Source organism: Chrysemys picta, chromosome 9 (assembly GCF_011386835.1).
Source record: "Chrysemys picta bellii isolate R12L10 chromosome 9, ASM1138683v2, whole genome shotgun sequence".
Classification (NCBI taxonomy): Eukaryota; Metazoa; Chordata; order Testudines; family Emydidae; genus Chrysemys; species Chrysemys picta.
In genome coordinates, this window is record NC_088799.1 from 28,541,196 (window position 1) to 28,561,832 (window position 20,637).

General features: G+C 44.3%; 1 protein-coding gene across 1 annotated transcript in view; it reads left to right on the forward strand.

Moving 5' to 3' along the window:
* The window catches only part of CP (ceruloplasmin), a 36,974-nt gene that overhangs the window by 14,348 nt on the left and 1,989 nt on the right, over positions 1-20,637 (forward strand). The window contains exons 8-18 of the mRNA XM_005312912.3: positions 570-710; positions 888-1,099; positions 1,752-1,902; positions 5,266-5,478; positions 7,305-7,512; positions 10,526-10,665; positions 14,360-14,488; positions 16,256-16,362; positions 17,149-17,365; positions 18,068-18,207; positions 18,889-19,051. Coding sequence (XP_005312969.2) covers positions 570-710; positions 888-1,099; positions 1,752-1,902; positions 5,266-5,478; positions 7,305-7,512; positions 10,526-10,665; positions 14,360-14,488; positions 16,256-16,362; positions 17,149-17,365; positions 18,068-18,207; positions 18,889-19,051 — 1,821 coding nt within the window. The remainder of the gene's footprint in view (positions 1-569; positions 711-887; positions 1,100-1,751; positions 1,903-5,265; positions 5,479-7,304; positions 7,513-10,525; positions 10,666-14,359; positions 14,489-16,255; positions 16,363-17,148; positions 17,366-18,067; positions 18,208-18,888; positions 19,052-20,637) is intronic.

Genomic DNA, 20,637 nt, shown 5'->3' on the forward strand with positions numbered 1-20,637 from the left:
AGCTGGTGTCTGTGATGGGCAGGATACCAGGAGGAGATGGAGGACGTGTTTGGGCAGCAAAAGGATTATAGGGTTGGGGTTACATGTGCTGTTGCCTAGGATGAATTTCACTTGCTGGTAATTAAATGGAAAAGAGAGAGGGTTCAGACAGTACCTCTCTCATTCCCTGGGTACCATCTAGGGCTACGGTTAGCTGAAGAGAACACTTGCCACAACCCTTTTTGTTACTGTACCCATCTTCCCTTCAGTTTCCTCTGCCTTCCTTTCCTTCATATGTAGCCTCTCTCTGCCCCCACAACCATCCAGTCCCCATAGCTTCTCCCTTAATGAAAGCTGGAGCCCAGCTGCCTGTGCTGGACTCCAGTGAGTGCCCCCTGCAGCTGCACGTGCAGCAGTGTATTCTAGATCCCAAAGCACTTTACCATTGGCGAAGATCAGGGTACATTTGTTGAAGGACTCAAGGAGGTAAAAGACTCTGCTGTCTTCCACGAGTCCTGTGTCAGTCCTTCAGCTTTATGTCCCACCTGGGTCAAAACAGTCTGACCATTGAAATCTGTGCTCTTTACAAGGACCTGTCATCAAGGCAGAAGTGGGCGACATCATCAGGGTGACCTTCAAGAACAACGGCAGCCACCCATTCAGCATTCAGCCTCACGGTGTGAGCTACAGCAAGGGCAATGAGGGTGCACTGTACCATACCATCTCTGGAGGTGAATATGGAAACCAGGAGATTCCTGCAGAGAACAAGCAATTGTATATTTTGATGCATACAATATTTTGTATATTTCGTCCAATATATATATTTTGTATATTGTGATCAAAGTAATTGTGTTTATGACCAGGAGGTTAGCTATTGAGCTTGATTTTTAATGCTGATTTTATAACAGGCACTGAAGCTCCTGCTTCACACGTGAGTCCTGGTGCTACATATACGTATGAGTGGAAGGTATCAGAAGATGTGGGTCCCACCCAGGAAGATCCAGATTGCTTAACCTGGCTTTACTATTCAGCTGTAGATTCAGTCAAAGACACCAACTCTGGCCTTGTGGGCCCTCTCTTAGTATGCAGGAAAGGAACTCTGCTTCCATCTGGGAAACAGGTAACTCAAGGAGAAAGTGAAAGTGTTTACATCACTCTAACTCAATCTGCTTTCCCTTCCTGAACTAAAGCCTGCCAGGCTAAACATGCTTTTCTTTGGGGGGGCTTTTTGGGGGGTGGGTGGGAAGATGTGTGTCTTGTTTGTTTGGGATGGTGGGATTATTCAGTAGAGAACTGAGAATGGGCTATTTCTAGATCATGGTAAGCAGTGACTATAGATTGTCACTATTTAATGGGTGTTTGTTGGACAGTATGAAATGAGGATTCTAGTCCAGTTCCTGATGGGCTGATGTACACATCACAAAGCCACCACCACCGGCATCAAGTGGCATCCTGGCTGGCAAATCTCAGCAGGAAGGCCAGGGGCTTGAATGATATAGATACTGAGGTTCCCCCTCATCTCTAGGGGTGGTCTCTGCAGGTCAGTAATGAGACAGTTTGGCAGAAGAGTGTGGGTAGCTACAGACCAGGTCGGGTGGCTAGAGAGTTTTGAGTTCCTCAGATGAAAGATGAGTTCCTATCTATCCATCCATATTTATGTATGCCTCCCTTATGGTAAATATATTCACAAAGTAATTAACGAATAGAAGCCCTTTGATGTCCTTTAGTTTACTCATTTGTATTTTTCTGTTTGTGCTGGTTCTTATCCACAGAAAAATGTAGACAAGGAGTTTTTCCTACTTGCCACAGTGTTTGATGAGAATCTGAGCTGGTATTTGGATGAGAACATTTTGATGTTTCTAATAAATCCTAATGACATTGACAAGGAAGATGAGGACTTCCAGGAGTCCAACAAGATGCACTGTAAGGACTTAACTTTATTATAACTAAATAGGCAAATACTTTATATAGCATTGTAGTAGGTCCGGGGTGGGGCTCGTCCCTTCCTGGGGCGCCTGAAAGTCAGGCCGCCCCGCTACAAAGCGAATAACAGTTAGGGCCCCGACCTTTGGGTAGGGGCTAAGCACACAATTGACAGTTCAGGGCTCAGGCCCTTATGCAGGGACTGAGCACACAATTAGCAGTTCAGAGCTCAGGCCCCTATGCAGGGACTGAGCACACAATTAACAGCTCCGGCCCTGGGTCAGGGCGGGGCAGCACACCAATAGTTAGTCAGTGGCCCAGGCCTTGTAGCAGGGGCTGGGTCAGTTTGGGTTAGCCCAGGCCCTAGGTTAGGGCGGGGCAGCACACCAATAGTCTGTCAGGGGCCCAGGCCCCTTGGACAAGGAGGAGGAGGAGGAGAGACTGCCACCCGGCGTGGGGTGGCGGGGGGGGGAACACAGGCCCACCCACTCCACTGTGTTCCAGCCCGGGGCCCTATCCGCAGCAGTCCGTCTGCCGCGCAGTCAGTGGGGATCCTGACCGCAACACACTGACATGGGTTTGGGGTCTGCTATCCCCGGGCCACTTCCCATCTCCTCCTCCATGGGTACCTGCTTCTCCTGAGTTCCGTCTGCTGGGTTGCAGATTATAGGCTCCTCCGGGCCCCGAGCACCAGGTAGGTCTGTCGCTCCCTCTGGGCCCTCGGCGGGGGGAAGCTCAGACCGCTCCTCAGGATACCGGGCTCTCGGCAGGCTCGGCCAGTCCTCCTCAGGATACCGGGCTCTCGGCAGGCTCGGCCAGTCCTCCTCAGGATACCGGGCTCTCGGCAGGCTTAGGTCCGCGGGAGCTCGGGCACCAGCGTCTGTCCTTTCCCGCTGCCGGCCAGCTACTGAGCGCTGGGGCCTGGCCTTTATACTTCCTATCCCGCCCCTTGACTTCCGGGGGGCGGGGACAGGCCGCGGTGGTTCCGCCCACTCTGGCGGCTTTTCTGGCTCATCGCTTCCTGGGGCGCCTGGAAGCCAGGCCGCCCCGCTACAAGCATGTTGTCAGTATCACACACATCTTTATCTCAGTTCAAGCAAATTCTGGTGTGTGCTACATGTTTCTATGTAGAAAGTTAGAGGCTGCATTGAGACTATTTTGAAAATGTAGTTCAATTATTTTTAAGGAATTACTTGTAAAAAGCTCTTTTGCAGTACAACAGTGTATAAATACAATTTAAAATGTCTCCCTAGCACAGGGGTGGGCAAACTTTTTGGCCCGAGGGCCACATTGGGGTTGCAAAACTGTATGGCGGGCCGGGTAGGGAAGGCTGTGCCTCCCCAAACAGCCTGGTCCCTGCCCCCTATCTGCCCCCTCCCATTTCCCGCCCCCCTGACTGCCCCCCTCACAACCCCCGACCCATCCAACCTCCCCCCTCTCCTTGTCCCCTAACTGGCCCCTCCCAGGACCCCCCGCCCCAACCGCTCCCTCGGACCGCACCCCTATGCAACCCCCCTGCTCCCAGTCCCCTGATCCCTATCCACACCCCCGCCCCCCGAGACTCCAAGATGCTTATCCAACCCCCCACCCTTCCCACATTCCCCATCCCCTGACCGCCCCCCCAGAACCTCTGCCTCACCCAACCGCCCCCTGCTACCTGTCCCCTGACTGCCTCCCAGGACCGCCTGCCCCTTATCCAGCCCCCCGGCCCCCTTATTATGCTGCTCAGAGCAGCATGTCTGACAGCTGCACTGCCCAGCCGGAGCCAGACATGCTGCCGCGCTGCTAGACAGGAGCACGCAACCCCGCCTCCCAGAGCACTGGCGGCATAGCTGCGAGGGAGGGGAGACAGCGGGGTAGGGGCCAGGAGCTCAAGGGCCAGGCAGGACGGTCCCATGGCCTGGATGTGGCCCGCGGGCCATAGTTTGCCCATCTCTGCCCTAGGAGATTGCAGCAAGGGACAAGATTGTGCTTGGTACAGTTTAACTAACTGGTGTAGATATAGGAAGAATATTATTGTATAATAATAAATGCAAACTGAATATTAAGCATTCATTGAGGATTAACATCTTTATAATGGATCCATTGTTTGGTGGATAAAGGTCACTTAAGTAACAGTTTGAGGATGTGTTTGTACTCAGTTATAGTCTACAACTCCCCTAATGTACAGTAATAAGCTGTTTGAAGATACTTTACTTATCTATAGGCCACCGCTTCACAATTCAGCCCCAGCTGACAGTTGTTCAGTGTCTCAGGGAACAAGTCCATGATCTCTAGACAGGCATCTACACCACTACTAGCACTGATATGCACCCCTCATGGCAGTCTCAGCAGAGAGAGCGAGAAGACTGAATGGGCATGAAGTGTGAACTGCCCTAAGGGGTGTCCCTCCAAGGGTGGGCTGAAGGACATGGATTGGGAAGTGTGAGAAAACATACAGCAGAGGCAGAGAGCTATGTGGATGAATGAAGGATCTTAGTCTGAAGGGCTGATTCTGGCACCTTCCAACAGCATTAAAAATTCACCTTAAAGTGAAGGCTACTACACAAACTGAGTCTTTTGTGCCTCATCACCAAATTCAGCAAGCCAAGTTTTGGTCTCATTGACACCTGTGCAACCCCCATTGCCTTAAAATTAGGCCCTCAGTGACACTTGTGCAGCTCTATTGCCTTTGCTAGGTTTGCACAGGTGTAGCTAACTGACACTCAATTACATTTAATACCAAGAAGGAATAGAATCCATCTCATTCTCTCTTAGCTGTATTAGCCCTGAAGTGATAGCTGGAGTAAAAAGCAGTGAAACTGTATTTTAGTCAATAAAGTCTGCAAATGTGTTCCTGAATACACAGAAAGAAGAACAGGAGTACTTGTGGCACCTTAGAGACTAACAAATTTATTAGAGCATAAGCTTTCGTGGACTACAGCCCACTTCTTCGGATGCATCCGAAGAAGTGGGCTGTAGTCCACGAAAGCTTATGCTCTAATAAATTTGTTAGTCTCTAAGGTGCCACAAGTACTCCTGTTCTTCTTTTTGCGGATACAGACTAACACGGCTGTTACTCTGAATACACAGAGGAAGCTGATCTGTTGAATTGAAAGGTCCCATTTTCCCAATGGTTTTTCATCAGACTCATACTTTCCAAGAAAATAAAGTATGTAATTCAAAGTTACTGAATATTTTATTTATAAAAAAATAGAGAGTTTAGAAGTTGCTATGTTCTGACAATGATAGAAGAGGACAATGATGCATTTTGCCAGACTAGGAAACCACATTATCCGACGTGTGTTACCAAATATGGATGCAACAGAGAATGTGTTACATGCACTAATCAGAATACTTTTGGCTTTCACAACTTTCCTGTAGCTATTAATGGATATATGTATGGAAACCAGCCCGGCCTTGACATGTGTAAAGGAAACACTGTTTCTTGGCATTTGATTGGCTTGGGATCGGAGGTTGATATCCATGGGATCTACTTCTCAGAAAACACTTTCCTAACTAAAGGAACAAGAAGGGACACAACAAACCTGTTTCCACACACCACTCTTACAGCTATTATGACGCCTGACTCTGAAGGTGAATAAATGACCATCCTTACTATGCTTCCCCTTTAGTGTGGGCACTCGGGTCTTTGTGGCATTGCCTCTGATATAGGCATCTACCATAGCAAATGTAATATTAGCAGCTTAGACCAGGAAATTCATTGTTGATCATTTTATGGCAGTAGTTCTCTGACAATGAACCATGGACCAACTGTAGCCAGTGGAGCCCTCCCAGTGCTTTGCAAAATGACACATTTTAGCACTAGATTGTGCTTGTACATTATGCCTTGTGAAAGGTGTGGGTAGTTTTGCTTCCCAGAAGCAGTACAGGGAAGGACTCATACCTCAGGCAGATACAAGTCTTTCTCTGTTCCCTATTGCCCATTATTAGTAGTAGATTGCTACCCCCACTTCTCCCTGCACCAGCTAGGCTGTGCTGGCCAGCACAGGGATGGAATCAAAACTCTACCCACTCCTTGCCTTCTTGCTTGGAGGGAGGTAGTGGGTGTGCAGATCCTTCTGACCCCAAAACCAAGGTGCTGGGAGGTTATGCAGTGGCACAGAAGAGCAGGAAGTGGAATCTCCTTGTATCCTTGCCTGGCTGGCTGTGTAGGTCAGGCCACAATCTAGTCAATTTGAGCCAAGCAATGAGTTGCTAGGCAAAGAGAAGGTGATTCTGTTCCAAAGTGCTCCCCAGAATGAAAGTGTGAGGACTGCCACTTTATGGAGCATTGCTTACTACAGAACATGACGACTGAAAGAAGGTGTAAAGCTGAGAACAGTTTTAGATGTTGGCCCGAATCCAAAGGTAATTAGGCGCCTAAAGTCCGGATTCAGGCACCGATAGCCCAGATTCAGGCACTTAAATCTTGGGTTTAGGTACCTAAATCCCAATTTTGTCTCCAGCAGGGTTTTTTGGATCACAATGAATACTGTTGGCTCTTACACTCACTCAGTGACTAACTTTCAGGATAGAAGTTCCCTCAGTACCTATGTTTCTGTCTCTGGGCAGGAACACTGGTGCCTCATTCCAGGCATCTCCCACCTAAGCCCCAGAGCAATCCACAAACCAGGGGAAGACAGGCGTTTAGCTGCCTATGTTGCACACAGGGCCAGATCTGGTCGGCAGCCTCTGGCTATTAAGTATTTATTCACAATGGAACACTCATTGGGTCTCAGAAAGAGAGAGAGAAAAAATGACTTTGTGGTTAGGAAATCCACCTCGGAAGTGGGAGGCCCCGGCTCCAGTACCCCTGCTCCAAATCACTCTTTCATTATTTACCCATAGGCAAAGAGCTTCACCAGGACAAACTGGGAGAGCCCCACATCCGAATATCCCATAGCTCAGTGATTAGTGAGTGCACTTTCCTGAGAGGTTGAAGACCCCTGCTCAAATCCTTTCCCCCACCTCTGGCAGAGAGGGGGTAAAAAGTAAACCTGGGTCTCCCACATCCTAGGCAACCAGCTCTAACCAATAACTTGTAGCTGGTGTGTGTGTGTGCGGGGGGGAGTGAGAAGCTACTTAGGTGCCCAAATTGCCTGACTCCTCTCCTGGGAATTGCTAAACAGAGAGATTGGCACCTTCCTTCAGTGCCTATTTCTCTGAGAGGGGTGGGGGCTAGCACAATCTAAGGCCTCAATTCTGCCAGTATTTACACATGTTTACTACTGTGAGTAGAACCGTTGGACAGGCACCTTGCATGTTGCTAGAGCTTATAGTCTGTGCTTCAATAGTTTATAGTCTAAATCAACACACAGGTGATACAGCACAGACATAGAGGACACATAGGTTGAGGGTTCCTATCTGTGCAAGTTTTCTTTTAATCTCCTTGCTTGTTATGTGTGTGTGTCTCTCTCTAGGGGTTTTTGAAGTGGAGTGCTTGACAACAGATCACTACACCGGGGGCATGAAACAGAAATACAAAGTGAAAAAATGCCGTTGGTGGAATCTGTCTACATCGCTGTATTTGCGTGAAAAGACTTATTATATTGCAGCAGTGGAAGTTGAATGGGACTATTCTCCCAACAGGACATGGGAACATGAGAGGCATGAATTCCATGAGGAAAGGTAACAATGAATATCCAAAAACCCCATCACCAACATATATGAGACTAAGGGCACGTCTACATTAGCAACGCTAAAGTGCTCTTAAAAAAAACCCATCTCCACGAGGGGCATAGCAACCAGCGCTGGGAGCACGGCTCCCAGCACTGGGGCACTGTCTATACTGGTGCGTTACAGCTCTGAAACTTGCTGCGCTCAAGGGGGTGTTTTTTCACACCCCTGAGCAAGAAAGTTACAGTCCTGTAAAGTGCCAGTGTAGACACGGCCTAACTTTTTTTTGGTTGTGTGGGGGAGGGGGGAGGAAACTAGCCCAGGCATCTCCTGGTGGGCCTTGAGTCACAGGGTTGAGCAGTCCCAGTTGTGTGGTGCTTCTCTTACAAAATTATAAAAATCCTTGTTTACAACTCCCCTGCTGATTAATGGTTTTGTAACACCTGCTGGGGTGTGGCTCACCGCCTTTGTTGTCACTAAAGAACTAGCAATGGAGACTCCCAAATTTACAGCATATTTCAACAACCCTACAGCAAAATCTGAATTTCATACCCACTAATGATATATATATTTTGACAGAACAATGGGTTTCAGCAGATCATGACCGTTCCTATGATACCTCACATGACATATTTTGTACAAAACATATCATAATTACATGACAGTGGTGAAGATGGGGGCATTGAGGTACATAGTGCCACAAACACTTGTATGTAACATCTTACCTACTTGCTTGGAGAACCTCATGCAGGGTTTAGATGGTAAACATTTACCAAGGAGAATTACCCTTCTCTTCTTTACTTCCCACATATGTATAAACTTATTTTAAGGAGGAGAACTGTTACCCCATAACCAGATCTGCATCACTATGAGGCCTTAGCCTTGATGTATTACTACTACTACTACTATTATTATTGTCTCAGTCAGCTGGTTGTTTGGTTTGCCCCAGTTATGAGCTCATGTCAGTGATAGCTAGGGTGTTTTGTGACTATGAGTCCCAGCCGTGGTATTCACTGCCTACTAAAAATTGTTCAGCTTCCAGTTCCAGGCAAGGCTAATGAAATATACCAAGTAATTGTTTATATTTACACCTGTTAGTTTGCTCATATTTCCATTCAGCTGTTCCCCTGCCCCCCATTTCATTGTTTTCTCAATTAACTACCCTGTTCTCCAGCAATTCTCAGTCCCTGCAGAGTTCTGCAGGTTTCTTCCTATCTTTGGGGACACTTGAGTCTGGGTCCACAAAGGAATTTAGGTTTTGGGACATTGAGAATTGCAACACCAAATTTTTGGGCACCTTGAAAATTATTGTAATCCACAAAGACAGTTATAGGTGCCCAGGTTCCCTGTACAATGAATGGGAAGAGATAGATACCCAAGTATGGGATCCACAAAAGCCAGTGTGCTAGGTGGGGAGCCATCTAAGCTAGCCAATAGGAGATGCCACCAAGGGGGGGTCCTAAGCCTGGCCCAAGCCACAGGGTCAGTGCCGTGACGCAGAGGCCCATTGGTGCCAACTGCATTATTCTGTCAGCAACTCCTAATTGGCCTGACAAACTCACTACACCCACACATTGCTTTCATGGCATTCATCCATAAATAGCATCTTGTAAGTTATCAAATGAAAGCTGGTATCATACTGGTCATGGATATTATTGTGTAAAGCATGCACTGATATTTAAAAAGTTATGTATAAATACTGTAATTCTATTTGAAAGTCTAACCAGGGAGACCTGACAAACAGGCTTTTTCCCAGACAGGATGTAAGACGTGTATCTCTCAGTCAATTGTAAATTAAGCATTGTAAGTTAAGTCTCCCATCCACCCGTTCATGGTGTATGCAAGGCACCAGAGATTAGAAACACAGGGGGTTCTAGACAATGGACTTTGCTTTAGACAAGGTTAGCTTGTTAGGAGTTATGATTTTTAATCTAGTGAAGTGTGTTACACTTGTTTTATTTGTAACATATTACCCTGTCTCACTCTTAAAATCTTAACCTTTGTTAATAACTTATACTTGCTTTCAGTATAAACCGATTACAGTGCGGAGGTGTTATAATGGAGCTGATACTTAGTTGAATCGAACAAGCTGGTGTGTGTATACTAACAAACCTGATAATTACTAAGAGTGTCTATGGAGGGGACTGGACACAACAGGGGGAGAGACACTTCTGAGGTGTCCGGGGCCCAGAGTATATCAAGCGTTAATCTCCAAGGCAAAGCAAGGGCTCGCAGAGCCCTGAGGAGTTTGTTTGGGTGGCTAACAGACATTGTCAGGGAGCTGAGACACACACTAAGTTTAATACCAGCAAGATTCTCTCGCTGAGGCGGAGTGGGGGTGGGGAACATGGTGACCCACAGTCCGGGATACCCTGAGAAAGTGTCACAGGCACCAAATTGCAGGCTGCAGCGAGGCACCTCTCTCTGCATGTAGGGATGCTGGAACAATTTGCATTGGGGGGGGGGGGGGGGGCTGAGAGCCATTTAACCAAACTGTAAACCCTGTATATGATAGAAACCACTTCAAACCAGGGATGTGGCAGCACCCATGTCTGCTTGCGATCCAAAGCTGGGAACCCCCCCTTCTAGAGTGAGGCGGTTTAGGTGCCAAAGCCACTTCTGGGGAAAACAGCTTCTGTATCAGCATAGCCCCACACAAAATGACCAGGGTCTCAGTTCAGCCTGGTACATGGGCAGGGACCCAATGTTTACATACACAAGTCGCTCAGGTCAGTGCTCACCTGCTGAATTTGAACCTTTGTGGTTGTAGGCCTCCTGATCTCTGCTGAGGTTCTAGCTTCTTCCCAGTGGCTGTTTTCTTTATGGGCCAGAGGCACATCACAACAAAAAATATTTGTATAGTAGAAATAGCCAATTCAGAGGTACATTTACTGTAGCATATAGCAGTGTTTGCAAATTTATTATGGTTAACTGTACAGGACTCTGACACACCGTTGTGAAGGATGCTGTAGGAACACAGAAAGAGGCTTTTATTGAATTCCTGAGTTTGTCTCCTTTCCTCTAGCCCTGGCAATCCATTTTTAAATAAAGAAGATAAGTTCATTGGCTCGAAGTACAAGAAAGTTGTTTATAGGGAATACACCGACAGGACGTTCAGCACTCCCAAGGAAAGGGCAGAGGAGCAGCAGCATCTGGAAATTTTAGGTATGGTCATAATAAATTTACAGAAATGCAGACTTCATCTATCAGAATACCTTGATTTCTAGACTACAAGACAAACTAGAGAGTAAGCAGAACAATACTGGGCCTGCTTCTACTCACACCAGGATACCTCCATAGGACTTGAATGTAATTAGTCCTGATTTACATAGATGTAGTGAGATTGGACCTGTGTTTGCAGTAGAAGAGGAAATCCCAATTTATGAACGCATGCATTGTATTTAGGGTATATACAGCACTATTTTCAAACTTGGCCTAAGATTGGACGGCTAAATCCATACGGATTTCAACGAGAGCTGCAGATGCTCAGCACCTTTGAAAATTAGGCTACCTACTTAGGTGAGTCACTTCAGACACAAGTTTGAAAATGTTGGTCAGAGTAATACATCAGCTATGTCCATTAGTTGAAATTATCAGTTATTTTTAAGCTGCTGTAGTACACATTCAACTATCACATTACATTTTAATCAGTGCTTTTGGGTGCAGTTGTGGTGTGCGAGGGGGTATGTATGGAGCCAGAAATGAGGGGTTCAAGGTGCAGGAGGTGGATCCAGGCTGGGGCAGGAGCTAGGGGTGCAGGCTCTGTGGTGGGGTCAGGGATGAGGGATTTGGGGTCCAGGAGGGGGTTCTGGGCTGGGGCAGAACAGTTTGGAGTGTGAAAGGGGGTTCTGAGCTGAGGAGGGGGAATGGGGCACAGGAGGAGGTGAGGGATGTGGGCTCCAGGTGGCGCTCACATCGGGTAGCTCCCAGCAAGTGGCGAAGTGTCCCTCGGCTCCTAGGCAGAGGCGCGGCCAGGTGGCTCTGTGCGCTACTTCCACCTGCAGATATCGCCCCCGCAGCTCCCATTGGCTGTGGTTTCCGGCCAATGGGAGCTGGTGCTGAGGGCCAGGCAGTGTACTGAGCCCGGGTGGCCATCCCTCCACTTGGGAGCCGAGGGACATGTCACCGCTTGCGGGGAGCCGCACACAGCCAGGTAGGAAGCCTGCCAGCCCTGCCAACTGGACTTTTAATGGCCCAGTCAGTACCAGGTGTCAAAAACCGGACCCCTGGTAACACTAACAGTAGGTCATACTGCAATGTGAACTGGCAGGAGGGAGGTTACTAATGGAGTTACAGAAGGATAGGTCTGAGGGCCAATCTTTTTAACATTTTCATTAATGATCTTGGCACAAAAAGACAGCATGTGCTAATAAAATTTGTAGATGACACAAAGTTGGGAGGTATTGCCAATATGGAGAAGGACTGGAATATCATATAAAAAGATTTAGATGACCTTGAAAACTGGAGTAATAGAAGTGGGATAAGACTTAAATAGTGCAAGGTCATGCACTTAGGGATGAACAACAAGAGTTTTTGCTATAAATTGGGGACTTAGTCAGAAGCAACAGAGGAGGAGGAATGGGACGTGGGTATACTGGTCCATCACAGGATGACTATGAGCTGCCAATGTGATGTGCCCGTGAAAGGCTAATTCAATCCTAGGCTGCCTTAGGCGAGGTGTTTCCAGTAGAGATAGGTAAGTGTTGTTACCACTGTACAAGGCATTGGTGAGAGCTCACCTGGAATACTATGTGCTATTCTAGTCTCCCATGTTTAAGAAAGATAAACTCTAACTAGAAAAGGTGCAGAGAAGTGCTACTAGGATGATCAGAGTAATGGAGAACATGCCTTACTAGAGGAAACTTAAGCTAAGCAAGCGAAGGGGTTATGTGATTTCTCTCTATAAACACATCTGAGAGAAACACCAGGGAGGGAGAGATGTTATTTAAATTAAGGGCCTGTGTTGGCACAAGAACAAGTGGATATAAACTGGTCATCAACAAGTTTAGGTTTGAAATGAGATGCAGGTTTCTAACCATTAGAGAAGTGAAGTTCTGGAACAGCCTTCTAAGGGGGTCAGTGGTTGCAAAAAGTCTTACTTGTTTCAAGACTGAGCTTGATAAGTTTTATGGAGGAGATAGTATAAGGTTCCCTACAATGGCATATACCATTTGTGTTTATTAGCAAATATCTCCAGTGGCTCGAGATGGGACACTAAATGGGGAGGGCTCCAAGTTACTACAGAGAATTCTTTTGGGGGTCCGAATGGTGGGTCTTGCCCACATGCTCAGGGCCTAAATGATCACCATACGTGGGGTCAGGAAGGAATTTCCCCCCAGGTTAGACGGGTGGAGACCCTGTGGTTTTTTGTCTTCCCCTGCAGCATGGGGCGCTGGTCACTTGCTGGTTATAACTAGTGTAAATGGTGGATTATCTGTAACTTGAAGGCTTTAAAATCAAGGTTTGAGGACTTCAGTGATTCAGCCAGAGGTTATGGGCCTATTGCAGGAGTGGATGGGACAGGTTCTGCGGCCTGTGATGTGCAGGAGGTCAAACTAGATAATCAGGATGGTTCCTTCTGGCCTTAATCTGAGTCTAATATACAATTTACAATTATTATACACACACGATTTGTGCTTATTGAATCTACTCTTTCCATAATGAATAATTCACCAGGTTTTGACTCAGTTTTCCTGGGCTAGGTATTAGAGTAGAGACCTCATGCCTACTTCTGCTGCATGTTCACACAACACAAGTGTTATACCAAGAGAATAAAAACCAGCAGGATCTTATTAAGAGGGATAAGGCAAAGATGCCACATTTATTGTAAATATAATGGTAAAGCAAAAGATAAAAGTAAACAACGTTGTTTGACTACTTATTCCATATATATATATATATATATATATTCATTCACAGAATCATTCATTCAAGTTCTGTGTAGGTGTTATAGTTACCAGCCTAGAAGTTGCTCATGCCAAGTTACTGGCCAGGTATCTTGGTCATTAGGATGGAGCCAAGTCCGTGTCAGGTGCGCCTGATGCTCCTGGAGGCTGGCAGCAGAACCAGAGACTCAAAATCCTCAGTCTTGAGAGTCCATTCTTATAGGAATTAATTCCTATGTTAGTCTATGGGACCTGTTTCATCCTGCTGTTGCTGACTCAGTCAGCGGATGGCACATTCCTGGTGGCTCCACACTGTCAAAAGTTTGAGTTTCTCATCCTTCCAGGTGGTGGGGTGGATCCCAGTTTACCCTCCAGGGGTCTGGTGGTCCAATTTACACATTCTTTGGCCGATGGATACTCCCTTTCTAGGCTGGCACCTCCCTAACCATTCATGTACATCAAGCATTCATCAACATACATTCCATATCTTAACCATATTTTAATTTACTGTCTCCACCACTTTTGGGGTGTGTGCTAATTCATTTGAGACTCCTGGCCCTTTAATCACAGAGGGTGGGGGTCTGTTCCTAGGAGCCGTTGCTGTTAACAATGATGTGAAAGTCACTTAACGGCTTATAGCGTTTGTTTACATTGTATCAATTACTTCAAGAACAAAGTCAATTAACTTGTTTGTAAGTTTTACATAGTGATAAAGTATCTTTCACAGGACAGATACAATCAATGGTTTCTACAGACAGTAGCTTACAAGTTTTAACAGAAGACCCAAGAGATTTTTGTACTTGGTGAAACTGTTGGATTTTAAAGTCTGGGGGACAAATTACTGGGGGGTCACTGTCACTTGGGGGAATCACTGTTAGTACCTTCTTTAATATCCCTACACAAGAAGTGGCCTTTTTACTGGCATGACCATCTTTCGAGCCGGGAAAGATTTGTCTTTCTTTTCAACCCAACAGGTCCGTTGCTTCTCGCAAACGTTGGTGACAAAGTTACAATTGTTTTTAAGAATTTGGCCACGAGACCGTATTCTATACATGCCCACGGAGTGAAAACTGACAGTTCCACTGTTGCTGTAACTCCGCCAGGTAAACTATATCACTTACTATATCATTATGCTCACAGCAAACTTCAAGCTGGTTAATAAGGCTTAGGATGGAAAAAACAAAACAAAACCCTTCTTCTGCTCAGCCACTGCAATTTTACTAAGCTGGTATTACTTTCATGAAAATACAATCAGTTATAATATTTTCATAGAACTACTGGTTAATTAGCATGTAATGCTCCTCATTTACAGTTATTGCACTGCATCTTACGCTATGCTACACTTACAATGCAACAGTGGGACAACTGCAGTTGTGCTGCTATAGCACTTCAGTGCTGACACTCACTAGAGTGATGGAAGGGATTCTCCTGTTGCCATAGTACCAGGGGTAGGCAACCTATGGCACGTGCGCCAAAGGCGGCATGCGAGCTGATTTTCAGTGGCACTCACACTGCTCGGGTCCTGGCCACCGGTCCGGGGGGCTCTGCATTTTAATTTAATTTTAAATGAAGCTTCTTAAACATTTTAAAAACCTTATTTACTTTACATACAACAATAGTTTAGTTCAGGGGTCGGCAACCTTTCAGAAGTGGTGTGCCGAGTCTTCATTTATTCACTCTAATTTAAGGTTTCGCATGCCAGTAATACATTTTAACATTTTTAGAAGGTCTCTTACTGTAAGTGTATAATATATTACTAGACTATTGTTGTATGTAACATAAATAAGGTTTTTAAAATGTTTAAGAAGTTTCATTTAAAATTAAATTAAAATGCAGAGCCCCCTGGACCGGTGGCCAGGACCCGGGCAGTGTGAGTGCCACTGAAAAACAGTTTGCGTGCCGCCTTCGGCATGCGTGCCATAGGTTGCCTACACCTGGTTTAGTTAAAATATATATATATATATATATATATATATAATCTATATCTATATCTATGTGTGTGAAACCTTAAATTAGAGTGAATAAATGAAGACTCGGCACACCACTTCTGAAAGGTTACCGACCCCTGCCATAGTTAATCCACCTCCCATGAAGCAGTAGCTAGGTCAACAGAAGACTTTTTCCGTCAAGCTAGTGCTATCTATACTGGGGGTTAGGACAGCTTAACTATGTCACTAAGGAGTTTGGATTTTTCACAACCTGAGCGACATAGCTGGGTCAACTTAACTTTTTAATCTAGAATTGGCCTTAGAAGTACAGTGCCAGATCCTGCAGTCACATTTCACAGTCCTTAAACAGGCAAGACTCCCATTGAAGAAAATAGGAGATTTGGCCATGTAAGAACAGCATGATTTTGCCTATACAATTTCTATGTTATTTCAAAAGTTATTCTGGGTTCTCTGTCTTCTTCATAGAATACAGAGTTACTTTGCTAAGAAGTGGCAGAATTGAATAGTGCCATCACACAAAGGGATCTGAGCAAGAGTTCAGGTATCCGCAGAAGGGAAATAACAATAAATGAGTCAGCCACAGCTGCACTCAAGAAGAGGAAGTTCACGGCAAAAATAAACTGTAAATTAAAATACCATCTGCTTCAGGACAACTTCTTAGATGATAACTTTTCCTGAAGGGCAATGAATTGTATCTTGCACTAGGTTGTTTGTTAAAATGTCCTGTGAAGCATGATTTGATTGTCAAGTGGAGGGTGGGGGGGAGGAGAACCCCATCAACTTGATCAATTTTTTAGACCTAAAATCCTTGACAACATCCTTTGAATCACTTGCCATCAGTATCTTTGAATAAATAAAATTGTGGACAGGGTGAACAAAGTGAATACACCTTTAAAATACACTAATATCTATTTAATTCAGGTGAAACAAGAACATACGTCTGGAAAATCCCTAACCGATCTGGTTCTGGGAAAGGAGATCCCTCCTGTATTCCTTGGGCTTATTACTCAATTGTGGATAAAGTTAAGGTACATTTCTAATGACAGTTAAACAAAAATTCCTTTACAGTGAAAAGGAAAGGAGTTTGAACTCTTCCATTTTCTCTGATCAAACCAAAGCCCCTGCTACTACTGCTATTTAGACAGACTTGTTACTTTAAAGGGCATAATAATTCCATACTGAGTTACTGGTTTGTAATTTCACTGCATTCCTGCTATTATGTACTGGTTAGCCTAAACTAATATTTAAAGCAACCATCCTAAAAATCCTTGAAAGCGAAAGAGCTGATTCCATTAATTCTGATGAGAATTAATGGAGCAAATATGTAATTGGTCATTTGCATGGAAAACTGCCACAATGCCACATGCAAAGTGAGCACAATAGTGCCAAAAATAAATAAATAAATCTGAAAACAGAGGTTATTGCATATGTGTTTAGTTGAAGTCACCCTTGAATGGAGACAAAGTACAAAAAAATATCTCTAAGGAATTTTGGAAAGAGAGACAAGCAAGTTAAACCAGGATTAAAATTAAAGCTGTTTTGTAACATTAACTCGAGCAACAACTACAATATACGGAGAGAAGAAACAGTTGCTGTTTATGCTGTATTGCACCTTGTGCTGCCCCAGGATTAAATGAATAACCCTCCTCTTTATCTGTGACATTTCCTTGTTCAATTGTCAATTACCAAATGCCAACAATAATGCATTCTCAGCCTCAGTAGTGTTGTTGTTACTAATGAGTATTTCAGTCAGCTATTAAAGCTCATTCTACTTAGATAAGGCACCCATGAGAATTTTGTTTTTGTGTTTTCAGGATACCTACAGTGGATTAATAGGGACGCTTGTCGTGTGTCCCAAGCAGTATTTGCCCAAATTTCTGTTGCAAAAGAGAGTTGAATTTGCTCTTCTTTTTATGATTTTTGATGAAAACGAGTCTTGGTACTTGGATGAAAATATCAAAACTTATTCTGCCAATCCAGACAAAGTAAACAAAGAAGACGAGGAATTTATTGAAAGCAATAAAATGCATGGTACATTTCCCAATTTCATTTCACTGTATCTTTGAAATCAGAAACAAATTTGACAGCCATAGAAGTCTTGTGATCTTTTGGTTCTGGGTGCATATGTGACTTTCCAAGCTTTAATGGATATCCAGTTATTGGGCCCAAGCCTTACTCAGACAGGCAAGAACCCTTATTTGTCAGGACAGCACTTAAACATATGCTTAAGTTCCATTTAAATAAAAATACTGAAATATAAAATATGGTTTTATCATATTCTAATTTTTTACCCATAAAAAAGTTATCCAGGTTGAAATCCTAATCCCTAAAATCAACCTAAATTGTTAAATTTCATCGAACAAGCATACATGTTGGGCCAAATGATAATATAAGGCCTAATCCTGAAAGGTACTGAGCATCTCCTGATAGCTTCGATTCTGTGTCCCACAGGAGTTGAAGATTCACAAGACCTCACAGTATCAGCCCCATGCTAGGGTAGAGCTCTCTTTTCCCACTGAGCAAATGTGGGATGTATCATATCATCATCAGATCCTATCCTCATAGGTTTCCTTATTTGATAGGGACAGTACATTCAGTCAGTGCCTTTATTTTTTTCAAGGGGACATTCAAAGTAGTTCTGGTTGTCTGCCACTAGCATTAAACTCTCAAATTCCTCTGCCATTAAAACCTAGATAACAAAACAAAATGTGTTTTGTATCCCCCTCTCCCCAGCCATTAATGGAAAACTGTTTGGAAACTTACATGGTCTTACAATGCATGTTGGAGACAAAGTAAGCTGGTACCTGATGGGAATGGGGAATGAAGTAGACATGCATACAGCACATTTCCATGGCCATAGCTTTGATTATAAGGTAAAATTAATTTTATGTTCATTTCTTACTGTGTTCACTCTTTTCATGAGGATTATGAGGGAATGGGATGTTACAATCTTAAACCACAGTCCTGCAAGAACAAGTTACAGTATTTATATATAAAAAATATTTGCTGAGACCAAAATACCTTTGTATGAGGGAAGGCTAGATAATGTTTGATAATGAGATTTTAGTATAGGTACATATCTCATGCTACTTCCATAATTTATCTCCAAGTTGCCACACTCAAGATATGAAAATTGTGCTTCCCCCCACCCCCTCACACAGTTGTCCAATTACATTTTTTTAGTTAGAAATTTTGAAAGGAAGGTCTATGAATGTATGAATTAATGGATCTGTGAAGTGAGGCTGCTCTGGAGTTGACATATTGGAGAAAGAGCTCTGTGTAAGCTCAAAAGCTTGTCTCTCTCACCAACAGAAGTTGATCCAAGAAAAGAAGTCACCTCACCCACCTTGTCTCTCTAACATCTTGGGCCAAAACTTTGTCATCTTATTCCCATTAGAAGTCCTGTTAAGACCACTGAATAACTTCTGAGAGAGAGTGAGCACCTATGTAAACCTCAGGAGAATGTAGCCCATTGTACAGCCATCTATAGATGCAGCACTGTGTATTTATCCATTGCATGGGTGTAATTGCTATTGTTACTTTTCCCCTTGAAGCAAACTGGAGTGTACCGGGCCGATGTCTTTGACCTTTTCCCTGGCACATTTCAAACTGTGGAAATGTTTCCAAAGTACCCTGGCACCTGGTTACTGCACTGTCATGTGACTGACCATATCCATGGTGGCATGGAAGCTACCTACACAGTGCTCCCCAAAGAAGGTAAGAATGTCTAACCTAGATCAATCAGAGGGACATGTTTAAGGATGCATTACTGAATATAGGGCATGTCCCGAGAGGTGCTGAGCAGCAGATTATCAGGCCCATGGGGAAGAAGAGAGATGAGAAGGCCTAAGTGTATTACAAAGGACCAAATTCAGCCCTGGGTGAAATTCTATGCTCTTGTAGGTGTAGCACAGAATTCACAACCAGAGAGAAGGTAGCTTTAAGCATCCCCTGCACTCCTGATTCTGGAGTGCTCTAGAAACCTGGGCCAGCGCAGCCCCCAGTGTAATTTAGACAGCCTAGGAGAGAAGGGGGCGGTTATCTAAGTAAGCTTTTTGGGACAATGATTGTCATTTTTATTTTGTGTTTGTACAGTGCCTAGTTCAATATGGACTCCTAGGCACTATCATACCAACAGTAAGTTACAGCAGCTCCCTTGGGTTGCCATATGGGTAACACTGCCCAGAATCTCCACAGTGCTTCATGCCAAGGCCCTGCCCCAGCACAACCCCTACATTAAGACTTACACGGGCAGCCTTGGAACACAGCCTGCAGCTGTCGTTCTCACTTCCTGCATCCAGGGAGGAATTCCCTGATGCATCACAGGATTTTAAATCCTCTTTTTGCCTTTCTGACAGTCTTCTCAGGCATTAAAAGGCCCAGAGTAGGGGTGAGAATCTCATTCCATGTGTAAGCAGGGGCAACTAACGCTGATAAAAGGCTTGATTCCACAAGCAGCTGAACACGTACAATTCCACTGGCCACAAACTTATATTTCTATTTCTGGCCCTGTACCAGAAACCTTCAATCAATCTGTAGCTTATTTATTCCCAAATGTGAGATATATTACTATAGTTCTAAACCAAAAGAAAAGAAAAAAGTTACTGTAAACAGGAAAGTCAAATATTTGGGTGGAGCACATAGAATTCATGAATTGTCTTATAAAATGTGCCATTTTAAAGGTATTTTCATGAGCACTGCTGATTAGTTTTAGGTGCCCAAGTCACCTAAAACCTATTGACTTTCAGTGAGATTTAGGCCCTTTTGAAAATGTTACCCTGGTTTCTAATGATCTCTAACAAAAATCCAAACTCTTAAATGAAGTTTTTACAATTAAGGTTTATCAAAATCTTCCTGCTAACTCTTATGGACATCAAAAGGATATGAGGAGAGGTTACTACAGTAATACAAAACAAACAACAGGGCATGCATTATGATCTTAAGTGTAAAAATACACTTTAGATCATCATTTCAGTTACACTTGTGAATCTGGGCAAAGGCCCCATTCTTGCAATTACCAAGGTACATGATCTTTACCTACATGCATGCATAATTCCATTGAAGTCAATGGAACTGCTCACATGGAGAAGTGTTTAGAGAATTAGGACCATAGGCAGTCAAATTATACCAGATTCACACCGGTGAAAGTGAGAATAAAAACATTATCCCTTCAGTGTTCACTCTTATTTATGAGAAAGAATACTGCAATAGCTAAGTAATGCCATTTCTATAGTATTACAGGCATTTTACATAAATATTTCCCCATAGCTGTTATGTAAAATTGAAAAGCCCCTATTAAAATT